General features: G+C 37.8%; 2 protein-coding genes across 2 annotated transcripts; one reads left to right on the forward strand and one right to left on the reverse strand.

The window, feature by feature from the left end:
• Window positions 1-1,319: 1,319 nt before the first annotated feature.
• On the reverse strand, window positions 1,320-8,655 carry cunh8orf74 (chromosome unknown C8orf74 homolog). Its single transcript, XM_056255961.1, has 4 exons — window positions 8,588-8,655; window positions 8,120-8,309; window positions 4,412-4,809; window positions 1,320-1,551 (listed from the first exon to the last, which is right to left on the reverse strand). The coding sequence occupies exons 1-4, from the start codon at window positions 8,630-8,632 to the stop codon at window positions 1,369-1,371; spliced, it is 816 nt and encodes a 271-aa protein (XP_056111936.1). The 5' UTR covers window positions 8,633-8,655; the 3' UTR covers window positions 1,320-1,368.
• rp1l1a (rp1 like 1a) lies at window positions 8,305-24,785 on the forward strand. The gene is made up of 5 exons (XM_056255821.1): window positions 8,305-8,478; window positions 15,500-16,157; window positions 17,187-17,364; window positions 17,636-19,002; window positions 19,663-24,785. Exons 2-5 carry the CDS (start codon window positions 15,522-15,524, stop codon window positions 24,412-24,414), a joined length of 6,933 nt encoding a protein of 2,310 aa, XP_056111796.1. The 5' UTR covers window positions 8,305-8,478; window positions 15,500-15,521; the 3' UTR covers window positions 24,415-24,785.
• The last annotated feature ends 1,740 nt before the right edge of the window (window positions 24,786-26,525 follow it).

The raw sequence follows: 26,525 nt of genomic DNA on the forward strand, positions 1-26,525 counted from the left end.
ACAATACATTGTTTATTTGTACTCCTAGAATTATTTACACGACCATTCAGAAGTTCGGGGTCAGTAAGACTTTTTTATTTTTAAAATAAATGTATACATTTATTCAAAAAGGACACATTTGATAAATGACAGTAAAGACTATTTCAAATAAATGCTTTCTAGTCTTCAAAACATTGATAATAATAAAATGTTTCTTGAGCATCAAATCAGCATATAAGAATGATTTCTGAAGGATCATGTGACTGAAGACTAATGCTGAAAATTCAGCTTTGCATCACAGGTATAAATTACAATTATATCAAAACAGTTATTGTAAATTGTAATAATATATTACTGTATTTTTGATCCAATACATGCAGTCTTGGTGAGCATAAGAGACTTCTTTGAAAAACATAAAAATTGTACCAACCCCAAACTTTTGAATGGTAGTGTATATTTATGAGATGATGTATGCTTGTGTGAAAGAAATGTAATTTCATAAAAACAACAATCCTAATAATGGTGCTTTTTCTAAAAGGCATTATTAGCCTCTTAGTTTTATTAAAATAACCTCATCACTTATACTGTAGTTGAATTATAATTTGTTTTGTTCTTGAACATTTAATTTAATTATGCAGTCTTGACCTTTGTAACTCCAGAATATATATTTATGTATCTTTGATGGTTGTTTAGTTTTTAATGTTGAGCTGTAAAAGGATTAGTGATTAAATTAATTTAGTATAATTTGTGAATCACTGTCTTCTTCATTAGTATAATGTGATACCGTATAGTTCATCAAAAAATGTTATTCCAAACCTGTATGACTTTCTTTCATTACAAAAGAAGATATTTTGAAGAACGCTGGTGTCCAAACTGACTTCCCATTGACTTCCATTGTATGGGCAATGTTTTTCTTTTGTGTCTTACAGAAGAAAGTAAAAGTCATACAGGTTTGGAACATAAAGGTGATTGACAGAATATTTATTGTGGGGTCAACTTTTCCTTTAAGCTGTATAAAATAAAATAAAAATGTGGCTTGATTTTGGTCTAAAGAAATTGCACATAAAAAATTTGATTGTAGTGAAAAGTCACTGCCAAACTGTTCATATGCTTAATGAAATGCAGTCAATAAAACCAGAGCTGCCACTGGTGTTCTATGGACACTGCTTATTTTAAGCAACTCGTTAAGATGTGGGCATGAATCTCCTATTTTATCACTCCATTTGGTAAAATGGTGAATTTTAAAAATCAACCATTTTAGCTGCATTGTGGATATGGCCTCTACACACAGACAGTACACACAACATATACATAAAGAAGGTATTTATCTATTTTTATTATATTATAATATCTCAAAATATACAAGTTTTATAGAACTGTATTTCAAATTCACTTCTTCTTTGATTTTGTAGGAGTTGCCACACTGTGCTTTTCAGGGGAAACTGGTTGATTTGCGAAGTGCCTCAGTTTCATCTGCAGCAGGTTCTCGGTGAGACAGGCTTCCTTCATCAGAGACTCCATTATAATTTCTCCTTGAGACTGCAGAAAACTGCTCAGCAGCTCTTCTACCTCCTAAAGGAGAGAATTTGAGTCAAAGAAAAGTTTTTTTGCGATTAATTCTTTGATCCCATCTTTCATTTTATTACCAATGAGTTCATTAAAATCCCCCTGTGGTAAAAAAATTTCAATAAAAAACTTTGAATGTAGTTTATATGTCTGTTTTGTTTTTAATGTGCTTTAAGTCAAACCATGTACAAATTCATGTCAACACCATTGCTGAGTATTTTCTCCTTAAAACTGCGGTGAATCAAAGACGGTTTGAAATCGCTGGTGTTTCTGACGTCACAAACTACCTTGTAACCAATCACGTCAACGTGTGATCATCAATGAGTGGATCTCTGAGATGGTGCGAGTGAGTGGAGGCGGGACTAACTTACATATTCATAGAACCTTGTATACCAAATGAGGCAAGCTGAAGAGTTATATTCAAGCTATTTTAAAGCATGACGGAAAAACATTTCAAGGAAAAAACGTTTACATATGTAATTTTTGTGATCAAAGATGAGTTTTAATTTTAAAATGATTGACTACAGGGGGGCTTTAAGCACTGAAGCCTCATCTACAAAAGAAGATAATGGAACATTTGTGTAATTAGTTACTAAAACTCATTTGTTATATTTAGTAGTAGCAAAGTAAGCAGTTTTATTTTTTAACTCGTATATGAACTCATTTAATCATTAATGGGGCTTCGTCCAAAATCGCATACTCGAGTAGGTACTTTCATTTTGACTTCTAAAAACGATCTATATAGTATGAATGTAATCTGGACGTACTACATTTGCTTATTTCTCCGTATTACATTCTTCTTCCCTTATATATTTTTTTTCGTTCTCCTTTTCGCTCTTTCAATCATGAGCGCCCTCTAGCACAATTACACAGAGCACAACAACAACATTGTTTTCCAGTGAGAGAATAGTGCTGCAGGTCTCAGAAGTAAATATCCCATTTATTTTCTCCCCAGAGAAATTGATTTTCATCGACAGCACATAAACCTTTCAAGGCAGACCTACCACAAGCTGTGAGGCTGTTAAGCAATGATATATGCTTCTGTAGAGGCTGCAATCTTAGTCCATGTGTTCATTTTTATAAGAAAAACCAAAGCTGTTGAAAACGTGGCCAAAGCAGTTGTGCTCAACTGGGTTAAATAACAGAGCGGTGCTCCTTTAATCCATCTTATCTGGTAACTGCTGACAGCCTGCAGCTCCTTAAGATATTAAGCAAGAAGTGGTCTTCAGTATGAGGGTGATAACCATAGGACAATGTGGAACAGAAATAATCCTTTGATACTTCTGTCAGTATGAATTATTACAGCCTTCGCATTTCACATTGTGCAATATAATGGCAAACTTTGCAAAATACGTCTTTTTAGGTCAGTGCCGGTGGAAGCCCTGCGGATACGCGTCAGAGCCTCTCGCCAATAGTTTGGAGATTTACTTTGATGGTTTCTCAAAAGGTAATAGTGTGCCAAACAGCTACAGGGCAGCTTAGGATCATAATCCTGTTTAATATCACCACCGCTGAGCAGGAAACAACATTTCAGGTTGCTTCGGAGACACTGTCCAAACAATATGTCTACTTGATATTTATTCCTTTTGATAAACATGTCAATGAAAAGTTTACAGAGGCAAGCCATCACCATTACTTTTCAAAGCAATCATACTTATTTTTACCTGGTGGATGATGGTCGGTAAATCCCATAGAGTAACCTTTCTAGAGCAATTTCTAGATATGAGAATATAACAGAGACTTTGGGCTTGACCAGTAAGAAACCACCAAGTAATCACCCAGAACATCTTAGCAAATTTGAGTTTGTTGCTGTTTGCTCATCCGGCCTTCATATGGAAGACTGTAAACCTGCAAAGTTGCCATCATCTCTTTGAGTTCCTCGATTTCTGCTTCTTATCATAAATCATCCGTTTGTAGTGTTTATTATGTGAACCATCACTAGAGAGTGCAAAAGTCTGGTTCCAGAAGTAAAAACTTAATTCATTTTCTCAATAGGGAAATTGACTTTAAACAATAACTTATAAACCTTTAAAGACAGCCTTACTGTGAGCCATGGGGTTGTTAATTGATAGTACTTGCTCCAGTTGAAGCCGTCAGCCCGCATTACTTCAACTTAGTTTTAAAATAATTGTGTTTAACAGTGGAATTCGTGGTGAAAAACTACATGACCCATGATGCTGTACAGAAAATTCCACCAGAGAGTCGAAAAAAGCGTAATGCACCAAAATATCTCTTTAGCCCCGCCCACTCCCATGAGGCACTGTGAATGATGTAATCAAATCGCTCTCCCTACACTCTCAAAATACTTAAATATTTAAATGTATATGCATATTGTACAATAAACTTAAAATATATTGTTTTTATATATAATCAACATTTTAAATTTTTACGTTTTATATTTCTCCATCATTTTTAATTAGATTATGCTGTTCCCTCACTAGAGCCGTAAAGTACACAGTCTTGTAAATTTGTATTTTTGTCCAATTTTCAAATACTTTTTTGCTTCCAATCAAAGTTTTTAATGTTATGATTCACCTCGTAGCTGATTGGATTGGTTCATGGCTTATAATGGTTTAATGAAGACTTTTTTGAAATCCCTATGGGAGAAATTAATGGAAAAATACTTCCGGAACCAATGGTGCTGAAAAAGTGGGCGGACACTTCTGCAGTCTACTATTTACTCAAAGAAACATGCACATTTTTGCCTGGTGGATGATAAACCAGGTGGAAAAATCACATAGACCTACACCGAAAGAATTTCAAGATGTGAGAATATAACAGAGACCAGTAAGAAACCAGCTCATAATCATTCAGAACATGCAAGCAAATTTGGGTCTTTATACTGTAAATAACTGATATTTTGTACCTGTTTGCTCATCCGGCCTTCAAATGGAAGACTGTTTAAACTGGCCTGCAATGTTGCCATCATCTGAGCTTCAGCCTTCTCTTTGAGTCCCTCTATTTCTGCTTCTATTTCGGACTGAGCCAAACGCAGGTCTTTCAGAGTCCGCTGCTGTTCCCACTCCACAACGTCTGAACCTTCACAGAGGGGCTGCGGATGAGGTGGGCTTTCAATCTCAAGCTCGCAGCTGATGTGTTTCAGACTCGTCTCACCGTTTAAAAATGCCTGATAAAGCCACTGATGAGGAACATATGTTTTCACAATGAAGTCTAGGAGAACAGCATGATGAGCAGCGGAGAGACGAGGCTCTATCTGTGATAAATCATCCTTGATGAGGCAAATGACATCTGATGGCTTCAAACCTAATAGGAGTATTAAAAGCAAAGAATATCTCATTTATTAATCAGATCATTTTAAGAGTAGCTATTCTACAAAGCAACCTCTTTTTTTCTAAGATTAGGACGAAAATGTGTAAAAGATATATATCGAGATACTGTATCTACTAATCTAACTACAAATATTGCCAAAAGTATTGGGACACCCCTCCAAATAATTTAATTCAGGTGTTCCAATCACTTCCATGGCCACAGTTGTATAAAATCAAGCACCTAGGCATGCAGACTGCTTCTACAAGAATGGGTCGCTCTCAGGAGCTCAGTGAATTCAAGCGTGGTACCGTGATAGGTTGCCACCTGTGCAATAAGTCCATTCGTGAAATTTCCTCACTATTAAATATTCCACGGTCAACTGTTAGTGGTATTCTAACAAAGTGGAAGCAATTGGGAACAACAGCATCTCAGCCACAAAGTGGTAGGCCACATAAAATCACAGAGTGGGGTCAGTGTATGCTAAGGCACACAGTGCGCAGAAGTCGCCAACTTTCTGCAGAGTCAATAGCTACAGACCTCCAAACTTTGTGTGGCCTTCAGATTAGCTCAAAAACAGTGCGTAGAGAGCTTCATGGAATGGGTTTTATGGCCGAGCGGCTGCATCCAAGCCTTACATCACCAAGTGCAATGCAAAGCGTGGGATGCAGTGGTGTAAAGCACACCGCCACTGGACTCTAGAGCAGTGGAGACGAGTTCTCTGGAGTGACGAATCACGCTTCTCTGTTTGGCAATCCGATGAACGAGTCTGGGTTTGGCGGTTGCCAGGAGAACAGTACTTGCCTGATTGCATTGGGCCAAGTGTAAAGTTTGGTGGAGGGGGGACTATGGTGTGGGGTTGTTTTTCAGGGGTTGGGCTTGGCCCCTTAGTTCCAGAGAAAGGAACTCTTAATGCTTCAGCATACCAAGACATTTTGGACAATTTCATGCTCCTAACTTTGTGGGAACAGTTTGGGGATGTCAGCCCGTCTAAATTGGTCCACTGGCGGTATCCGATAGAACGGGTGAAGGTTACTGCGTGTTATTGTCTTTCCTTTCACGCAACACAACAAGATTAAATAAATAAAAAAAATGTCATATGTATTACCTCGTTATTTCATCTGACTCCATAAATGAAAAAAAGTTTTAATGATATCTGAGCGAATGTTTGATTATTCTTTTTAACTCTTTACTTATATGTTACCTGTTCATATTAGGAAACTATGTCGCTTTGAGGTCCTCACGCCTTCTGTTTAATGCGGGTCTCACGATCACAAGCTCGTCAGTTTTCGGCCACTAAACAATGGTAATTGGCTATATACCTGAGTTGATCACGTTCACGCTTACACAATCACCTTGGTTTTTGTATAAAGTAACGTTTACTTCAGGCAGAGGTATGTCCACTACTACAGATCTCTTATAATATTTGGCCATGCCGTGGTTTTCCACGTACACTTATCTAAAGTAACATTAAATTAAAACAGAGGTAAGACACACCCATTAGTGCCAAATTAGTGCCAAATTCTAATCTGACGGAGACTTGCGGTAACATACAAATTCGTTTAATCTACTTGGGAAAACAATTTCAGAGTCAGTCAGAATAAAATCAAATGTTTACAATTTATTGACCAGGTAATAAAACAATAATTCAAAATCCAATTCATAGAATAAAATCATCGGTCAATCATATATAATAACAACAATTCAGAAATCGAGGAATTGTAGAAATATTTACCTGGCAATGAAAACTACACACAGCGATCGTGTGAAGTCTACCAACAGACAAACCTTTTGCCAATTTTCCTTATAAACCCAGATAATTCAATATGCTTACCAAATGATGGTGTCTGTCATTATAATTCGATTTTGGTCCCCAATTGAGGGGTTCACAACTGTGGGATCAGAATTTGTTATTGAATGGGTTCTTGATACCTGTAGAAGAGGTACATACGGGAGGTAGTTTGAATGGAGGATCTGTGGGAGGGCACACCTTTAAGAGGCACACCACATTTCTAATTTTCTAAAACTTCTTTTAGCTTTGCATTATGGCTGGGAGAATGAGACCACTTTACCAGGCGCACGAGTCACTTTAAATGATACCAAACATGTATAGTTTTTGCACACTTAACATTGCATAGGTTTTTTCAGTGAGTTTTAGGTGAGGAGGAGAAGGGGGAAGCAGGGGGAGATGATGAGACTGTAAAAGTGAGGTGTGAGCTGCACTGTGTGGTGCGTCTCGGATGTTGCTGTTACATATCCAAGAGAGAGTTCAAATGTTAATTCTCAGAAGAGACATTTGCTTTCTCGAGGGGTAGCCCAGACTTGCTGGCACCCACCTTACAGGGATGGCCCCATTCCTTTTCCAACATGACTGCGCACCAGTGCTCAAAGCAAGGTCCATAAAGACATGGATGAGCGAGTTTGGTGTGGTGGAACTTGACTGGCCTGCAACTTCAACACGATAGAACACCTTTGGGATGAATTAGAGCGGCGACTGCGAGCCAGACCTTCTCGTCCAACATCAGTGCCTGACCTCACAAATGCGCTTCTAGAAGAATGGTCAAAAATTCCCATAAACACACTCCTAAACTTTGTGGAAAGCCTTCCCAGAAGAGTTGAAGCTGTTATAGCTGCAAAGGGTGGGCCAACTCCATATTAAACCCTATGGATTAAGAATGGGATGTCATTAAAGTTCATGTGCATGTAAAGACAGACGTCCCAAAACTTTTGGCAGTATACTGTATCTCTCTATAAAGCACTAAATCTATCTATCTATCTATCTATCTATCTATCTATCTATCTATCTATCTATCTATCTATCTATCTATCTATCTATCTATCTATCTATCTATCTATCTATCTATTTATCTATCTAGGCTGCACGGTTAATCGAAATTAAACTGAAACCGCGACTTTTGTGAAGATCGGCTTTGTTGTGATCAGTACTTGCTGCTCCATCTCTGAAAGCACCGCAAGTTTGAGTCGCTTGATAATACATTTGTTTTTCTCCAGTGTGCAGAATTGTACAGGAGGGTTTTTTTTTTTTTTTTTTTGCATAAGAGACACCATCAAACTGAACACAAATGCAAAGATATATCCTAATCTCAATAATTAATTCGAAAACATATTAATAAATAAAAGTATTGCCGTAATATTTATTTCGCTATGAACAAAATAACCTTTTTGCAGTCTAAGAAAATAACGCATTGACTTCTAGCCGTCCCTGTGATCACGTGATAAACAAGTATTTTGCGGTCATCAAAACCATAGCAGAGGGGACCAAAAGGGACATTGTCAAATGACCCACCTTTGAGTTTCGGCAGGAGATCTTTGGTGATGTTTGCCACTTGTGCTACTGTTGACCACGACAGTCCTCGTGTAATTGCTAACATCACATTCTCATACACAAACTCTTGATGTAAATACTGTCGTTTATCGTCACCATCAAACTCTGTCCAGTAGAAACAGCTGCTCAGACATTCAAGACCGTCATCTCTCTGAAACAACACATATCAGATATGAGGTTTTAGACAACAGGTCCTGTGTGTGTGTTAATGCGCACACAATCGTCGTTCACAGTCAGTGATAGTTACTGTATCGTGACTTCGGATGCATCACGCGCATCTGCTTCGTGTTTCTCGCCTCTATCAACAAGTGCGCGCGCAGGTAAGAGCCATTGATTTTATATCTCGTTCGCGCTGTTTATTTTAAGAATAAATTGTGTTTATTTGTGTGAGAATGCCGTAGAGTCAAAGGCAAATAGCTGCAGGTTTACCTTCATCCTCGATATCTCCTGTAATGCGTGTATGGAGGCCATCATGAGACGACTGCTGTTGTGTTTGTTGCCAGGGAAACCCAGAAGATTTATGTTCTGTTAAATAAGACCGTGTACACTTTAGACATAAGAATATTCTGATATTAATAATAATTATTTGATAATACTGCACATACTAGACTCAATATCAATTAATTTTGTTATTGGTAGCCTGATAATATTTGTATTATTATCATGAATAAATTACACTTGAGGTATAGTCTAACATTCATCATTTAATACATTTGATTCATATATAATAATATATTTAATTAAAATTGAATTGACATGTTTGCCCCCCATAAACTGTACAATATAAGAATGTCATCATTGATGTAATTTTTCCATGAAATATATAACCCAACATATAACTTTTTAAATAATGGTTTTGTGTGGTAATCATGTTGTATTTGTTTTATTTTAATAATTTGCTACATTTGTATTAATGTGAATATTTTATTATAATGTAAAATTATTATTATTATTATTATTATTAATCATGTTGATATTTTGCTAAGAACAATATTTAGATTTTTTTGTAATAATGTGATTAATTGCTTGCTATTTTCCTTGGTAGTTTTTTTTATAAGAAAAAATCGCTTAAATGACAATGCACAATGTCAACATGCAGTGTAACTTTTTTTTGGTCAGCGCAGGCCATTAGTTTTCTATATGTGTGCATTTCTATGCCTAAACCATGAACAACAGCTCATTTTTGGAGATCTAAGAGTTAATTCCGTTTGGCACAGATGGCCACACAGTATAATCCTCTTTCAGAGGAGTCCCACTTCTCCTCCTCCTCCTCCTCCTCCTCTTCTCTGGATGAAGGTCCGCCTGTGATAATTAGCCTAATGGAATGAATGACTGTGAATAGACAATATGCAGCTGTGGCATGTCCGTGGTTTGTCGACGTGGGTGAAAAGTGACTTTCTTCACAGGAGGGAACGCCATGCTGTCATCCTCACCTGCGTGAGCCGGAGGGAGGAGCGCTCCTTTTTGTAAGAAAAACTGTTGAATTTTCTAAATGGATTACTTTAAAAGTATCGACAGAGCTTGGAGGTTTGGTGTCGGAGGATTTGGCAGTCGAGGCGAATGAACCTGTGCTTACAGGGTAAAGCCAATGTGTGGAATTAGGAAAGAGAATCAAGATGGCTCTATGTTTGGTTAATAAAAAGGTCTGTTTTAGCTTAATGGTTTTAGTGGAACATGCTAAAAAAAAAAGGATTTTCTTACTTAGTAGTTTTGTCTTGTTTTCTAATACAAATATCCAGATGAATCAACTTTATACATTTACTTTAAATGAGAAATCTTGTCTTCTGAAAAATATATCAAAATTAAGTGAGTTTATGCTTAAAAACATCAAGAATATCTGCCACAGGGGTATAAGAAACATAATCTTGTTTCCCCTTTGAATTAAAGGGATAGTTCACCCAAAAATGAAAATTCTGTCATCATTTACTCTCATCATGTCGTTCCAAACCTGCAAGACTTTCGTTCATCTTCGGAACACAAATGAAGATCTTTTTGATGAAATCTGAGAGCTTTCTGTCCCTCCATTGACAGCTACGTAACTGACAATTTGACTCTTCAAAAAGTTCATAAAGAGATCGTAAAATGAATCCATATGAATTTTCTGAAGAGACGCGATCGCTTTTTATATTATATGATGAACAGATTGAATGTAGTATTTTATTCACCGGAAGCGCTGCACTATGTTTACTACGTGAAAAGCGTAGGAGACTGACATGGAAGAGAATCAATTGTTGAATAAAGTCGTTATTTTGGGGGGGGGGGGGTTTCGCACAAAAAGTATTCTCGTCGCTTCAGAATATTAAGGTTGTACCACTGGAGTCACATGGACTATTTTAATGTTTATGTCTTTACTACCTTTCTGGGCCTTGAAAGTGGTAATAACATTGCAGTCTATCTGGGGTCAGAAAGCTTTTAGATTTCATAAAAAAGATCTTCATTTGTGTTGCGAAGATGAACGAAAGTCTTACGGGTTTGGAACGACATGAGTAATTAAAGGACTTGTTCACTTCAGAATAAAAATTTCCTGATAATTTACTCACCCCCACAAGATGTTCATGCGTTCTTTCTTCAGTCGAAAAGAAATTAAGGTTTTTGAGGAAAACATTCCAGGATTTTTCTCCATAGTGGACTTTAACGGTTTGAAGGTCCAAATTGCAGTTTCAATGCAGCTTCAAATGGATCTACATGATCCGAGGAATACGGGTCTTATCTAGCTAAACGATCAGTCATTTTCAAAAAAAAAAAATATATATATATATATACTTTTAACCACAAATGCTCGTCTTGCGCGTCGATTTCATGCATTACGTAATCACGCTGGAAAGGTCAGGTTTAAAATAATTTAAACTCATCTCATTTTTTCCTCCAACTTCAAAATCGTTCGACATTGTTGTTTTACCTTTTATGTATTTACATTTTTTTGTATAGGGCGTTTAGTCTTTGCACGTTCGCTTTGTAAACACTAGGTCGGTACTTCCGCCTACATCACGCGTGACCTTTTAACGTGATTACGTGTGTGACGCATCACAGCTAGTGCAAGATGAGCATTTGTGGTATAGAAAAAGTATATAAAAATTCATTTGTTTTAAAAAATTACCGATCGTTTCGCTAAATAAGACCCTTATTCCTCGACTGGGATCGTGTAGAGCTCTTTGAAGCTGCATTGAAACTGCAATTGGGTCATTCAACCTGTTGACAAACCTTGAAGTCCACTATATGGAGAAAAATTCTGGAATGTTTTCCTCAAATTTTTTTATTTCTTTTCGACTGAAGAAAGAAAGAAATGAATATCTTGGATGACTTGGGTGGGGGTGAGTAAATTATCAGGAAATTTTCATTCTGAATTCTGACGTGAACTAATCCTTTAATGACATAATTTAAATTTTTGGGAACTAACCCTTTTAGTTTATTTCTCTGACCACTTTGGCAGATATTTGTTCTTTTGTTAAGCTTAAACTCATTTCATTTTTAACTCAAAACAAGTGATTTAATTTAAAACTCATTACAAGTGATTTTGCATACCTTGATTTAAGAATGTTTAGAAACTGTACGGAAGATAAAAATACTGAAGAAGACAGTCATTTTTTTGCAGTGTGAAGTAAGGTCTAAGCTAAAATGGGAAAATGCAATATGGATTACAGACTGAAGTATTATTTGTGTGAGAGATGATAATAGGTTTCACAAATATGTTACCAGCAGATGAACTGATGCATTGCTTTGAATGTCAGTGGTTACAAATGCTATGAGTGTAGGCTAGCTGTCACAATATATAAAGCATTTCTTATTATGTAGCCATATTTACAATTCTCATTACATAATTTTTTTATGTTGAAAAGTGACTAATATCTAAGGGTGTTAAGTATATTAATTAAGCGTTAACGATCTTGGTTATTATAGGCCTTTTATAGGCATTATGGGAATCATTTTACACAGTTTTAAATTCTTTGCTAATTATTTAAATGATCCTGAACAGATCTGTTAAAGTTTTTTTCGTGTCCCCTCCCTCTTCTCCTACATATCCCATGAGTCTTAAACGTGTCTCAGTAATTTGACAGCGTTGTATTGCAGGTTTCTCCCAATGGGCTGCCAAGTTCTCACTTACTATTTGTGGAAATCATGTGTAGCACTGTCAACCGTTAATTTAACCTTTAGAGATTTATAATTAGTGTCAAAAATATACACCTCTCAGATGTGTTTAGTAATTAATTAGCTCTAAATGAGCTCTGTGCTTGGTGTGCCATTGCAAGAGTTTGCAGCGTCGAAATCAAACATAGAATGTTAAAACATCCGTATTAATGTTCCCTCTGCTTGCGCGTAATAGCGGGTCACTTAAGAGTACAGAGGATGTGCTGTCTTTTCCTGAGATTACAGTAAGCCTGTGCTTTGGCAGTCCTAGAGTGAGCAACAATCAATCATGTCCTGTTACACTGTGGTAAAATTTAGTTTTTAAATTACTTTTGGCCAGTAAGCAATAGCCTGGAACACCCTAGCAAAGCCTTGGTAACCACTCCGAACACCTTAGCAACTCTATAGCAATGTCTTGGCAACCATCGACAATACCTAAGCATGCACAACAAGCATCACTCATCATTTTATACAGAAAATGTCTAGGTTTAAATGTCTAGCAAAGCTCTTCTGTTACAAATTAAAAACGGCATAAAATATTCAAAGTGCTAAATGGTTATAGTATGGGGTTAATCACTAGTAATGGTTAATCACTGCTGGATTCCGAGAGAGTAAGCAGCCATAGGCACTATTTACATTCACTTTCATCTCACGGTGTCCTTAGAAACTGAAAATAAATCAGTTCGAATTAAGTACCAGTTTGATATTATCATAGGAGCATTAATTTTCAAACCATGAGAAAGGTTCACATGGAATATTCACTATGCAGTCAGTTATTCTATGAAGAGTTCAAATCTGCTATGTTGTCATTACAGATTCTATATATAAATATATATATATATATTATATTGCCTGATGTGTATGTCAAATCTGAATTTCATGAAGCATGTTAAGAACATATCAGGGTATATTTCACCCCCAAATATAATGAAAGATAAAATTAAAAATATAATTATATAATTCAGTGCTGTCAAAGCGATTAATCGCATCTAACATAAAAGTTTGTAAATAATACATATGTGTGTGTCTGTGTATATGTACTATATACAGTATACTGTGTGTATTGATTTGAAGGCACCAGTATAATTGAACTGTTTTGTATCGGGGTTTTTTTATATAGTAATTATGTAATTGTTATATAATTAAGTTACATAAAATTATATTAAAATGTATCATTGTAATATTGTAATATAAAAGCGTAACATGGATATTTGTGAGAGTCACCAATAGTGTCTTGTGATTGTTTGTAGTTCAAATTAATATACTAACAGGAGTGGCATGTTATGTCAGTCATCAGATATAAGCAGTAGAGAACTGAGTGAATTTGACAGCAGATGTATTTTCCACCTATAAAACAGTCTGCGATCTGGGGTCAAAAAGCAGTAGATCTGCGCATCTCTGTTTATGCAATCCTGGTGTCGCTGTCATGTGTCTCACTCCCCTAGAGTTCAGTGAAATCTCAAGATGATTAAAGAAGCTTTCTGTTCTATCCTTAGCTGCCAAAGGCCCTGATTAGTGACCAGACTGTTTGTGGGAGGGCTTGTAAACTTGTGTCACTGTAGCAGTCGTGTGCTTGGATGCTACCTGGAACGCTGCTCTGTATAGTCAGATTTTATTGTTATTTTTCATTTTTTATACAGTTTTTTAGCATCAGATATGATAATGTATTCTGTAAATGTAAGTATATTGTTCATATTATATATATATATATTTCATATACTATACTTTTTTTGATTTTAGTGGGCTACAGAACTAATGCTATTTTAATTTCGCCTAAATTGCCTAAATTTATCGAAATATGCCTAAATACGTCTATATATATATATATATATATTATTGATAAAGTGAGTTGTTTAGTGAAAACATGAGCTTGAGGCAGTATGTCATGGCTTTTGTGGTCAAATATAGATAAATTATCTACATTTTATACATAGAATTAGAATGTCATGATACTGTCATTAAATGTTTTTTTTCTCCAGGTACACTTTTATTTTTCAAAATTTTGTTATAAGAAATCTGGTAAAACTATCTTTGCTCTCAGTTTGATACACAAACTTTGCTCAGAGATGATGCGCTTGAACTTTAAATGTTGGATTAAAGTTGCCTATTAAGGACTAAGTACTAAATGCAATTTAAGATAGTCTGTAACTGTTTCTCAACGTGCATGAGATTAACCTCTGAACTGGGGCCTAGTTTTACGGTTGCTTATACTACATAACATCACAGGTCATCTAAAGTGTAATAGTTTAATACAAGTTTGACTGAGTCCTCATGGCATGACTGGGTTGCAGTTATCACAATATCTGTGTTTTCTGTAATACCATGGTGTTCTTTGGTATTTTGGAGTACAATGATAACGCCATGGTTCATTGTATGAACATGCTAATGCACTTTCATGGTACTGTATAGATCAAAGTACCATGGTACTCCCACATTATTTTGTGATGCTGATGTCTTTAGGGTGGTTCTTTGCCTCCACATCGTGCTGTAAAGTCATTTAATGCACAGCTAGCCGTGGATTAGCCCATACTTAAACTATCCAATAGTGATATTTTATGAACTATATTTCTAAATGAGAGTTTGAAGACTGAATACCTGTCTTAGTTTGAGATACCTGACATATTTTAATGCCCTTTCACAACAAAGATAACTATAATGATAACAATAAAGACAGCAAGACACCGTTCTAAAAAATGTTCTAAAAAATAAAATAATAGAGTTCACACCACAACTTTAACGATTAAATGATATTGTTGAAATCCCTTTCAGAAAGATTTTTTTCAGCTGATGAACGTTAAAAACAAAACAGCTAATCAGAATCCACCAGACTTGAAAGAACTCAAGCATTTAAAGCAGAAGAGGACTCTTAAGTTATAATAAACTGAATGATTTCGTCCACTAGTGTGGACGCTCATATAGTTGTCTGCTAACACTTTAGTTTAGGGTCTAATGTTACTAGGGTATTGGCTATTTATTAGTACTTATTAAGCACATATTAATACCTTATTCTGCATGACCATATTCTACATCCCTAATCCCACCCAATACCTAAAATTACCATATTAATAATCAATAAGCAAGCAGTAATTAGGAGGTTGAGGCAAAAGTCATAGTCAATTGTTAGTTAATTGTGAGAATTCTTTCAAAATTTATGGGCTTGAATTTGATTGTGAGTTACAGATAATGTCATTCACATTTCCAAACTCTTCCCCACAGTTTGAACTGACGTGGAGGAGAGATGCAGAGGGCGGCCCCAGGGTCCTTCGACGCCGATACCCTTTATCAGAATGAACAGTTTCCTCATCCTCCAGTGTCGTCTTTTGGCTCAAGCGTGAAATTGGCCAGCCCAGCCAAGAGAATTACCTTCTACAAGAGTGGCGACGCTCAGTTCAAAGGGGTCAAGATGGCCATCCATAAACGCAGCTTCAAATGCTTTGATGCCTTATTGGATGACCTTTCCCAAAAGGTTCCTCTGCCTTTTGGTGTGCGTACTATCACGACCCCCAGGGGCACCCACAGCATTAAACATTTAGAGCAGTTTGAGGACGGAGGCTGTTACTTGTGCTCTGACCGCCGCTACGTCAAGCCAATCAACATAGAAGCTGCAGGGAAAAGGCCCGCAGTCTGGCACCACCACAGCCACCCACATAATACTCGCCGGAAGCCCTCCCGACCTGAGGAACCCCCCTCGGGACATCAGCAGCACCATCGGCACCCCAAAAGGATTGTTCTAGTGAAAAACAATGACCCTGCTATTAGGCGATCCATCATTCTGAGCAGACGAACTGCTCGAAGTCTTCGCGTCTTCATGGACGAGATTTCAGAGCTAATGCAGTGTCACGTCAAGAAACTTTATACTCTGGAGGGACGCAAGGTCAGGGAGGATTTCATTTCTTCAGCCATTCTTTAATTAGCCGGGCCTAGTATTTTAGGAGGCAGGTGTCAGGTCAGGACAGAACTGCAAGCCCTGGAAAATAAAAGTTGTTCTAGCTACTTACAGTATCTAAATGTATCTTTAAGGTGTAGTTCACCCAAACAAAACATTTGTGAACTCTCATTTTGTTTCCCACACATATGATTTTCTTTCTTCTGTGAAACACAAAAGGAGAAATTAAAGTATGTTTACATTGTTCTTCCATATTGTGACAATCGGCGCTATAAAGGATAAAAACGATCCATAAGACTTGTTTGCTGGTGTTCTGAGGAACGGACCAAAATTTTATTAAAAAGTCATTATTTACTGAAAAACTTGCCCTCCACCATAGCTCTAAAATCTTTTTCATGCATGCACATATTCTGTATTGATGGCAATGACACCAGTTGCCAGTGGTTTTTGCGTGTCTCATAACCAAACGTTTGAATGTGTGTATGGACTATTTGAGCACTACAGGGCAAGAGTTTTAGCGAATAATAAATGTTTATAACAAATTTCGCTATATTTGTCCTTTTTGGAGTTTGACAACCCCATGCAATGCCCATGTGCATTAGTAAAAAAACTTTCTGCAAAGCATCTCCCTTTTGTGTTCCATGGAAGCCATACAGGTTTGAACAAATATTAAGAAGATGAGTAAATGACTCCAGAGTTCTCATTATTGGTTGAACTATTTCCTATAACGTTTAAAATCAGCATTTTGTGTTTAATTTGTTAATTTACATATTTACATAAAATAATATGCTGCTATTGTCATTGGAGAGAATCATTATGTTTGAGTTTTTATGATTTAGGGTTCACAATTCTAAAATGAACCGTGTTTAGCATTTTAGATCAGTCACAAAAAAGGTTAAGATAAAATGTTGATGTTAGAAGGTAGCTGCCTCTGTAGACAGTGATAGTAAGTATTTGTCTCTAAGTGGATTTGACTCATATGTATTTTGTCTTGTGTTTATTCACTGCTCTCCATAGATTGACAGTATTCAGAGTCTGATGCAGTGTCCTAGTGTGCTGGTCTGTGTGGGTCGAGAACCCTTCAGACCGTTGCTTATGGAAAGCTTGAAGAAGCTCTCAGATGAAAAGCTTCCAGGAATGCGCACAAGGTCTCACTCTAGTATCTGCAGTGAAGGTCATGAAAGCAAAAAGAATGGTAAATATTTTTTCTTATTGTGTACACAGTTCGGGATAACTATCGTTTATATTTATTTGCTTTAGGTAAATCATCATAGTGATTAACAAGCCCATGCACGTCTAATAATAGACTGAAGGTGAAACAACCATCCACCACCAACTCAAATGCAGTTAATGTATTATCAGCGCTGGTAAATCAAGAGCATGTTTTAAATAGGCGTCGATATAGTTGCTTGTTGAAAAGAAGTTCTTAATTTATTAATATCTTTTCTATTATTTTGTTTTAACAGTTAACTTTGGCCTGGAGACAAAGAAAAGCATTATCCATCCAAGATCCGACTCCAGTAATAGATCTACAAGATTCTCTCTTTCTTCAGAAAAGTCCTATCAGAATGGAGTATGCATGACACCAGGACAGTCCGGCTGTGTCAGCACCTGTCCTTACGTTAAAGAAGCCATAGTGAATGATGACATTGAGAAGAGAGTGCTTGTTAACAAAGACGGCAGCCTTTCTGTGGAGATGAAGGTTCGCTTTCGGCTTTTCAATGATGAGACTCTCCAGTGGTCTACTGAGATCAAGAAGTCATCAAAAAAAGTGAATGACTCTGGCTTTGTAAAAGACGGCGATTATCTTCAAGCTAAAGCTGAGTATTCAGACCCAGATTCCCTCTCTGCATCTGAGGAGACTGATGAAGCCTTTGCAACAAAGCTGCATCAGAAGCATCTCGAGGAGTCACTTTGTCAGAACTGTTGCAACCACTGCCAAGAGTACGACATCTGGAAAAACCCCATCCACAAAGACCCGGGGGCCTGCAAATCACCCAGTTCCAGTGGATCAACTCACAGAGTTGTAAGCAAAAAGTCATCGGTGGATAGTATGCACACAATTTCTCGCTCCAGTGGGGAATACACTGAGCATGTGGTGGAAAAGGCCTCGTGCTTTCAGCAGACAATGGAGGAAGGGGACACCAGAGTAGAATACTGTGCTGTAAGTCATTGCTGCAATCGAAGTGAAGTATCATCTGCTGGAATCACGTCAAAGAGCAAGAGATCTTGTGAGGACAGCTGTGAGAGTCACATTAAAAGTAGATGTTCTCATACAGAACCTGAAATCTCTTCTACGCCACATTGTGCGGTCATTAAAGTCATGGAAGAGCGTCCGATTACTGCAGTCAGCAATTCGTCCAAAGTGCTTGAGTCTTTGAAGGAAGATCAGGATGATGATTATGATGAGCTGCCTCCAAGCATCTCAAGAGTATCACACTGGTCTCAAAGTGACCATCTTGAGAGTGATGATCAACCCAATTGTGTTCATTGTTGTGGCTGCCAGACTTTACCAAGATCTTATTTGTCCCCCAGACCTCCCAGTAAAGAATCAAGCAGTGTTGTTCACTCACTGAAGCTCAAAAAGTATAAAACCACTTTTGCAGCACCAGTAGAGCAAGACGGGATGAGTACAACATCTCCAGTTTCAAAAGTGTCCTCCAGATCCCATCCAAGTCACTGTGGAGCCATAACCCCAAGTTCAGTTTCATCTGCTGGGCAGCACAGGCCTGAGGGGAGGGCTTGTAGTACAATTTCTAGACATAGCCAAGCATCTTGTAAATCTAGAGACAAAACAAACAACCCTGAATCCAATGCATCAGATGCTCTGGAGGTATGTGATAGTGACGCTGAAAACAGATCTTTTAGTGCCATGTCAGGTGTGTCAAGAAGATCTGGCAAGTCAGCTGTATGTTCATGCTGTTGTGTGAATAAAACACTGACTGAGAATCCAGAGGGGAGTGAACCAGAGAAAGGTGATTCCATATTGTTGAAGTCAAACAAATCTGCTGCATCCATTTTAAATCCTTATGAAAAATGTGAACCTGTTAATAATACATTGGAAGTGGAAGCCACACGGGAACACTCTGAGTCTGCACTGTCTAAAAATTCAAATGCCTCTTCTACTTCAAAAACCTCCAAAAGGTCCAACCGCTCTGCTCATGAAATGTGTTCTGTTGGGAAATCATTGAAAAATGAACATAATGAAACAGAAAGTGTTGAAGAAAGAACCAAAAGTGCCACGTCAGCCAGGTCAGACTTTATTATTTCAGAGAGAGAGCCCACACCAGCCTTGGTCCTGACAGAAACCGATGAAGCTGGAGAAAAAAGCCAAGAAAGAGCTGTCAGTCCAATGTCTGCCCATTCAAATTTATCAGCTGCATCGAAAACATCCCACAAATCAAAATCTGCACATTCAGAGAAAGCTAAAACACCTAGATCTTGTAGTCCAAACGATTTAGAAGAAGTGCCATCAACGTTGCTTAATTCTCAGGGTGATAAATCAGAAAGTGCTGCTACTCAAAATCATACTACGTCAGATAATCATTGTGAACAAGACACAGAGTTTCTTCCAGAAGTGAGATCAACTAGTGCCATGTCTAACAAATCAGACCGATCTTCTGAACATCCATCACATACATCAGAGCAAACAACTAGGTCTGTCAAATCTTGTTGCGACTTACAAGACAAAGCCTCTCCGAAGTCCATCAGTTTTGATGTTCAGTGTGAGCCGGAAACTGAAGTAACCACAGAGGAAAGACTAAGCAGTTCACTGTCCAAATGCTCAAAAACGTCTGTAAAGTCAAATGCATCCTCAAAGCATTCACACACAGAGTCTAAATCTAAGGAAAGAGTTAACAGTGCAATGTCTTGTAGGTCCTGCAAATCAAACCACAACTTTTCCGAAAACACAGTTACCTCAGTACCACATTATGTAACACCTGATGAATGTGCAGATCCAAAAAGTGAGTCAGAGAGAGCAGCCAGCACAATGTCTCAGACCTCAGAAAAGTCTAATGCCTGCTCTGAAAGATCCGTCAAGTCTGGTGCAAAGAGCCCTGCCTTCCAGGAAGTGGATAATGGCAAAAGCATGACACAAAATGCCTTAACTGTGACCACTCCATTGCCTAGGACAAAGAGGTCTCCATCTCCTAGATCAAACCATGACACTAAAATTAAGACTAATAGCCGAGCAACAAGTAGGATGTCAGTAAGCTCTAATGTATCCTCGCAATCCCAAAGATCCAGTAAATGTAATTGTCACAGCTCCTCAAGTGGTAATTTGAGAGAGACAAATCCTGAGAAACAAAAAGAGGATGCCAAAGATGAATCTGAAGAGAGCTTGTCAGGAAAATCAAAACTGTCAGCTAAATCTCTTATCAATAACATTAAGTCTTCAGGCAACCAGTTTGATGAGCCTCTAAGCCCAACATCAACAGCGTCTGTTTCTATCGGACTAGGAGAAGAGCACAAGGGTGATGACTTTGATGAACGATCAATCAGTGGCATGTCTGCCACCACAGAGGACGGTGGACATAAGATAGAGAATGTAAATGGAGTGGATGCTGAGGAAAGGCCAAATACAGAAGTGTCTGTGAATTCTGCAATTTCAGACAGACCCAAAAAGTCCCATCACATGAACTACAAGACTCCTGTTCAAGCCCTCTCGCCTGTCTCAGCTGAAAGTATTATGTCTGCAGAACTGAAGAAAAGCAAATCTGGAAGCCAGTTAAATGAAAACAACATCAGAGTGCCCTCCACTTTGTCATTGTCATCTTTACAAAGTAAAACACCCTCCAGAGTTTCACAGGGAAGTTCTAAAAATACAGTTATGAAAGGAAGAGATTGTGAAGCTCTCAACAACACCAACCATGCAGAAATGACTAAAACATCCTCAAAACATGACCAAAGTGAAACAGCATCTGGAAAAGCTACACCAGCAAGTGACTGTTTACATTCTTCAATAGCCTCTGAACGTTCAATGAAGTCCAAAAATGGCCAAAGTACTAGAGAGAATGATAAAAGATCTAAAGGTTCTTCCCAATGTTTGGAAATAAATGGACTGAATATAAAATATAACTGTGATAATGATAGGGGCATGGTTAAGTGTCTTAAATCCTCCTCATCAGAAAGAAGATCTGTGAAAAATGATACATCCAGGGCAAATTCTGCAGTAATGTCTGATATTTCCCAAAATTGTAGAAGTCTACCACAAGAGATGCCAAACAAGAAAAAAACATCAGTCAAGCATCCTGATTCCTCAAGCAACAGTGTTTTATCTCAGGCACTTTCAGCAGCAGATTTGTTGAGAGAAATTATTGGTAATGCAAGACCAGTGAGTAGAGGATCAAAGTCAGTTGCCTCCAGCAAAAATGTTGACAAGGTAGAAAATAAAAGCCAAAAAAGCAGCAGGAGCAAGCACGAGGAAGTCAGCGTCTCATTGGAGTGCAACAACAAGGAACTGATGCCGTCATTCTTACCGAACGCTTCCCCTACAGAAGTTGTGAATGACTGGCTTAGGAAGATTCCCATTGAAGGACATGTTTATGAAATGGATGTCGAACTCACTGAATATATGAACCTGGCTCAAGGTGATGAGGACACTTCTCAAACGGAAAAAAAAAATGCACCAGAAAGCATAATTGAAGTTGAGGAACCTCAGGAGGATCAAGCAGGTGAGAATTATATTCAGCAGGAGACCAACGACAGTTGCTGTGAAAAGGCACAATTGGAAACTTATGAAATGTTTCCCGACCCTGAAGCATTAACCAAACAAGACTGTTTACAAAAGCAGTGCCATTCTTCGGTTCAGGTCATGAAGGTTTTACTAGGTCCAAAACTAGACAGATCCAGTAGTTTACCTGAAGTCTCCCCTGCTTATGGCAGAAAATTAAGCCAGTCTGCTCAAGGGCTGTTGGACTGCCTTGCAAATTTACGATTGATTGACTCAGACTCTAAAAACGAAAAGCAACGTAAATATAATGAAATCATGATGATCCTACAGTCGCTCTGGCTCCAAAAGCCCTCTGAGGATGAACAGAAAAAGCAGAACAAAAAGGAGCATCACTTCGCCGAGGATGAATTTAACCCACGGTCTTCATCTGGGGTTGATGTTAGCAGCGGCTCCACCGGCTCTGTTAAAGGTAGCATGAATGGCATAGTAGGAAAAATAGAGACCACTCATGGCACAATACCACCAATTGCCGAACAAGAGGCATCAGTGGAAAATAAAGGTGAAGAAGAAAATGAGGAAAAGTCTACAGCTCCTGCATGTGAATGTTTAGATCCATCCAAAGTTCTCTCGGATCCAGTAACTCCAGACATTGCAGAGCGAGTACAGGGGAGTCCAGTAAATACACAACTGGATGATGACAAAGAAAATGGCATATTACACGAAGAAGATGTTGAAAGCAGTGATAATAAGAAAGAATCAGATCAAACACCACAAACAAGCTCTGGGAATGAGAGTAACACAATGAAATCTCAAGAAAATACAAGCTCAGGAAGTCAACCGTCTGTTCAGAGAGCTCCGCTTATTAAAAGAGTTTCACAGGACCCAGATCCTGTTTGGGTACTGAACTTATTAAAAAAGCTAGAAAAGCAGTTCATGTTACATTATGCAGATGCCATGGCAGAGTTCAAAGTGAGGTGGGATTTGGATGACAACGAGATGCTCGATACAATGATCAGCGAACTGAAAGAGGAAGTACACAAACGGATTCAATCGAGTATTCACAGAGAATTGCAAAAAATCCAAAGTCGGGCAGGTAGGTGTCCGAGACCTCCGGGAAATACTCTATCGAGAGAGTCTACGGTCCAGACTGAGCAGCGACGCAAGCGTCTTCGGGTCATGCGCAATAAGTCCATCACCATGTCAAGGGATGAGGAAAATTACACTGCATCTGGTACTGAATACAGTGATCAACGCAGTGACGATGAATACTGTCCATGCGATGCATGCATGAAAAAGAAAATGGCGTCAAGGGCAGTCCAGCAAGCTCAGGCTTTGAGTTTGGCTCCAGTTATGATGGAATTTGATCTACGGAAAATTTTACAAATGAAAAAGGATCCAGTCAAACCTTTTGAATTGAAGCTGGAAGAACAACGCACGACCAACTTGACTGAAGAAAACAACTTAGAAGTGGTTCATGAAGAGGTAGAAGATACGAATGATGATACCAGAGGCCATGATGTTGAGACGGCAGATCAAGAAGAGCCAGATGGCGCTCTCAATGCAGTAGATGGTGAAAACATAAACAACATAAAATATGTATCTTTAGACTCTGAGAAAAGAGATCAAATTGAAGAGGAAACAAATGACAAAAGAGAGTCTGGTGATGTGGAAGGTGGTGAAGATGAGGAGGAGAAAGAAGGTGAGCATGCGAAAGAAGTGGTAAATGGTGACACTGAGGGGAAAGAGGAAGTAGAGTTTGTTGAGGAAGAGACTGAAAAAGGAGATACAGAAGAGGATGGTGATGAGAAAAACAGTCTTAAAGGAGATGCAGCAAATTCAGAAAACAGTGATGTGGATGCGGAGGGGGAAAAAGAGAATGAGATGACAGAAACTGGTGAGGAAACGGAATCAGGTGACAACGGAGCAGAAACTGAGACTGGGGAAGAGAGTACAGAAGACAAGTCTGCAGAAGATGGTAGTGAATCAAATAAAGATAATACTACTGAAGGTGAAAAGTCAGATGAGACACCAAATGAAGAGTCTGCCAGTGAGAAGAATGCTGATGGAAGCCAAGATGGAACTGCAAAGGACGATGCCGAGGAAGATGGGACATCAAACACAGGACAGGACGAGGACCAGCCTGAGGAAAAAGCCAATGTGCCAAAGGTAAAGATCGAGGTTGAGGTCGAAGGAGACGCAGAAAATGAAATGGACAAATGTAGCTCTGTTGAGGAAGATTTGAAAAATGATGATCAATCTGATGAAACTGTTGCTGTTATCTGTGAGAGCACACTAGCAAAACAGGTAACGAGAACGTCAATGGAATCTCAACCAGGATCCGTGGAGAACTGCACAAATCAGACAGCGCAAGCTAAACTGAAAGATCTTCAGAGTTTCATGGAGAGTGTTGACAGTCAAGGAGACAACATGGTTGTGATTACTAAACAACCACCATACAAAGAGTCACATGGACCAGGAAACCTAAAGGACATATGCAATGGCTTGACTGAATGGCAAGTGTCCCCTAAAATAAGCAACAGGGCCAATAAACAAAAAAATACGAAGGATTGACAATGATGTTATGGTGAACAATAAAGAATTTTAATATTTCATTTGATAAATCCTCAAATAAAGCACTTTATTTTTGATTGCTAATGTTCCTTTAGATGGGACTTTAATATTTAAGATGATTAATCTGTCTTCAAAGACATCTAAACATCTAAAGAGAAACTTTGAAGAGATTTCAATTCTATTTATTGTACAATACCGTATATTTCCATGTAGTCAAGGTATTTTATTGACTTCTATTTAACCTATGGAATCATATACACAGGCAGTGAAATACTTTATAAACATAGTCTTACAGTCACAGAACATTATACTGATACATTTTGAATTCTCAGGGTGCTTAATGTTAAAAGTATTATTATTTACATGCATTGTTCAAACAAACCTCAACCAGTGTTAGCATTGCATTACATTTATTCCATATGCTAAATGGCACAATTATATTTCAAAATATATAATTGCAGATGTAAGAATGGGCTATTACCCAAATTAGTATGAGAGACGTTCAGTTTAGCAGCAACCATGACTGTATATTTCGAAATGATTTATTTATTCATGAAGTGAAAAGATTTCTTATGCTGCTCAGTGGTGCTTAATGCTGCATTTTACATCGTAAAACATCTTGACAGATGTGGTACTTAAAGCATCCTTGACCAAGGTTTGTTGTATGTTGCTATTGTATTGTATCATTTAATAAATGCTCAAGTCTGAGAATGTCATTTGTTGTTTTCATACCAGGCCAATGTCGACGGTAAACTAAACAGCAGTATAATGTTATTGGTGCACATGTTTAGGGTTAGGGGTTTATTCTAAACTCCCATCCATAAGGCCAGAAAGATGCTCAGTATGTAAATGCAGAATGCTTGAACAATTGTGTGACAAACCTTTCAATGTCACCAAACTTGCTTCAGGTATCTGGCTATAAACATGTCAACAATTAATCTAACTTTTTAACTGACTTGCTCAGCAAGATTCTCTTCATTGTTCCTCTGGCAATTTTTTTAACTGAAGGCGTGGTGGTGGCAGATTTGTGTAGCTAAAAGTGTTTGTATCTACATGTACTTGTGTACATTATGTTTCAGGCATAGTTTATCCTACCTCTTTGTGCTCCAAACACAATTAATTCCACAAAACAGACTTTTTACATTGCAGACGATTAACAATGCGAGTTTTGCACTGGTAAGCACCACTATAACATGTTTTTTAATTCTTTTTAATTTTATTTTTATTTTTATGATGTTCTTCATAGTCCAACGTGCTTCCTCATCGGTGGGTACACACACTTGAGCACAAATACTTGCTGCTGAGTTTGAGTCCAGCAGCTTGAATAGGTCTTGCGTCATTCTAATCTCATTGCATTTGCATTGGGAGTATCTTTAGCTGAGTGAGAGGATTGAGGTTGACTTACATCAGTCATTAATCTAGTACAGCTATTAGTCAATAGCCTGTAAATATAGGCTATAATTCAGCAGTGTGTATATAATATATTAGACTGTCACACTGGCCTGCACTTTACAGCAAATTTACAGGAAACCTTTAATCTCACATAGCCTATGTGTGTTTATCCACTTAATTTCCAATGTAACGCCCCCTTGTGTTGTGTTGGAAACATTAACTTTAAGTGTCAGTTTGGAATAATTAAGATGTTTTTGAAAAAGTCCTTATGCTTACCAAGGTTGAATTTATTTGATCAAAATACAGTAAAATACAGTAAAACCTTAAAGGGTTAGTTCACCCAAAAAAAAATGTATTCTGTCATTAATTACTCAACTTCATGTCGTTCCAAACCCTCAAGACTTTCATTCATCTTTGGAACACAAATGAAGATCTTTTTAATGAAATCTGAGAGCTTTCTGTCCCTCTGTTGACAGCTACGCAACCGCCACTTTCAAGCACCAAAGGTACAAAGACATCATAAAAGTAATCCATGTGGCTCCAGTAATTCAACCTCGATTTTTTTTTTGCTTTGAAAAAAGGAAACATTCACGAAAGCACCACAACGCATGCGTGTTGGAGATTGCTAAAAAAATGTGGGTTTTCTTTTTAGCAAACAAAGCACTCACATCGCTTCATAAAATCGAGGTTAAACCACTGGAGCCACATTAATTTTATGA

Source organism: Rhinichthys klamathensis, unplaced genomic scaffold (assembly GCF_029890125.1).
Source record: "Rhinichthys klamathensis goyatoka isolate OS25496 unplaced genomic scaffold, OSU_Roscu_1.1 h1tg000123l_1, whole genome shotgun sequence".
NCBI classification, from domain to species: domain Eukaryota; kingdom Metazoa; phylum Chordata; class Actinopteri; order Cypriniformes; family Leuciscidae; genus Rhinichthys; species Rhinichthys klamathensis.

Excerpts from the sequence above, each read along its gene's own strand:
- cunh8orf74 (XM_056255961.1), bottom strand. The coding sequence starts at position 8,632 with ATGATGGCCTCCATACACGCATTACAGGAGATATCGAGGATGAAG. Across the intron at positions 8,310-8,587 it reads AGGAGATATCGAGGATGAAG|AGAGATGACGGTCTTGAATG; the intron begins GTAAACCTGCAG and ends GTGTTGTTTCAG. Across the intron at positions 4,810-8,119 it reads TCTCCTGCCGAAACTCAAAG|GTTTGAAGCCATCAGATGTC; the intron begins GTGGGTCATTTG and ends TACTCCTATTAG.
- rp1l1a (XM_056255821.1), top strand. The coding sequence starts at position 15,522 with ATGCAGAGGGCGGCCCCAGGGTCCTTCGACGCCGATACCCTTTATCAG. Across the intron at positions 17,365-17,635 it reads TCATGAAAGCAAAAAGAATG|TTAACTTTGGCCTGGAGACA; the intron begins GTAAATATTTTT and ends TTGTTTTAACAG. Across the intron at positions 19,003-19,662 it reads ATGCATCAGATGCTCTGGAG|GGTGATAAATCAGAAAGTGC; the intron begins GTATGTGATAGT and ends CTTAATTCTCAG.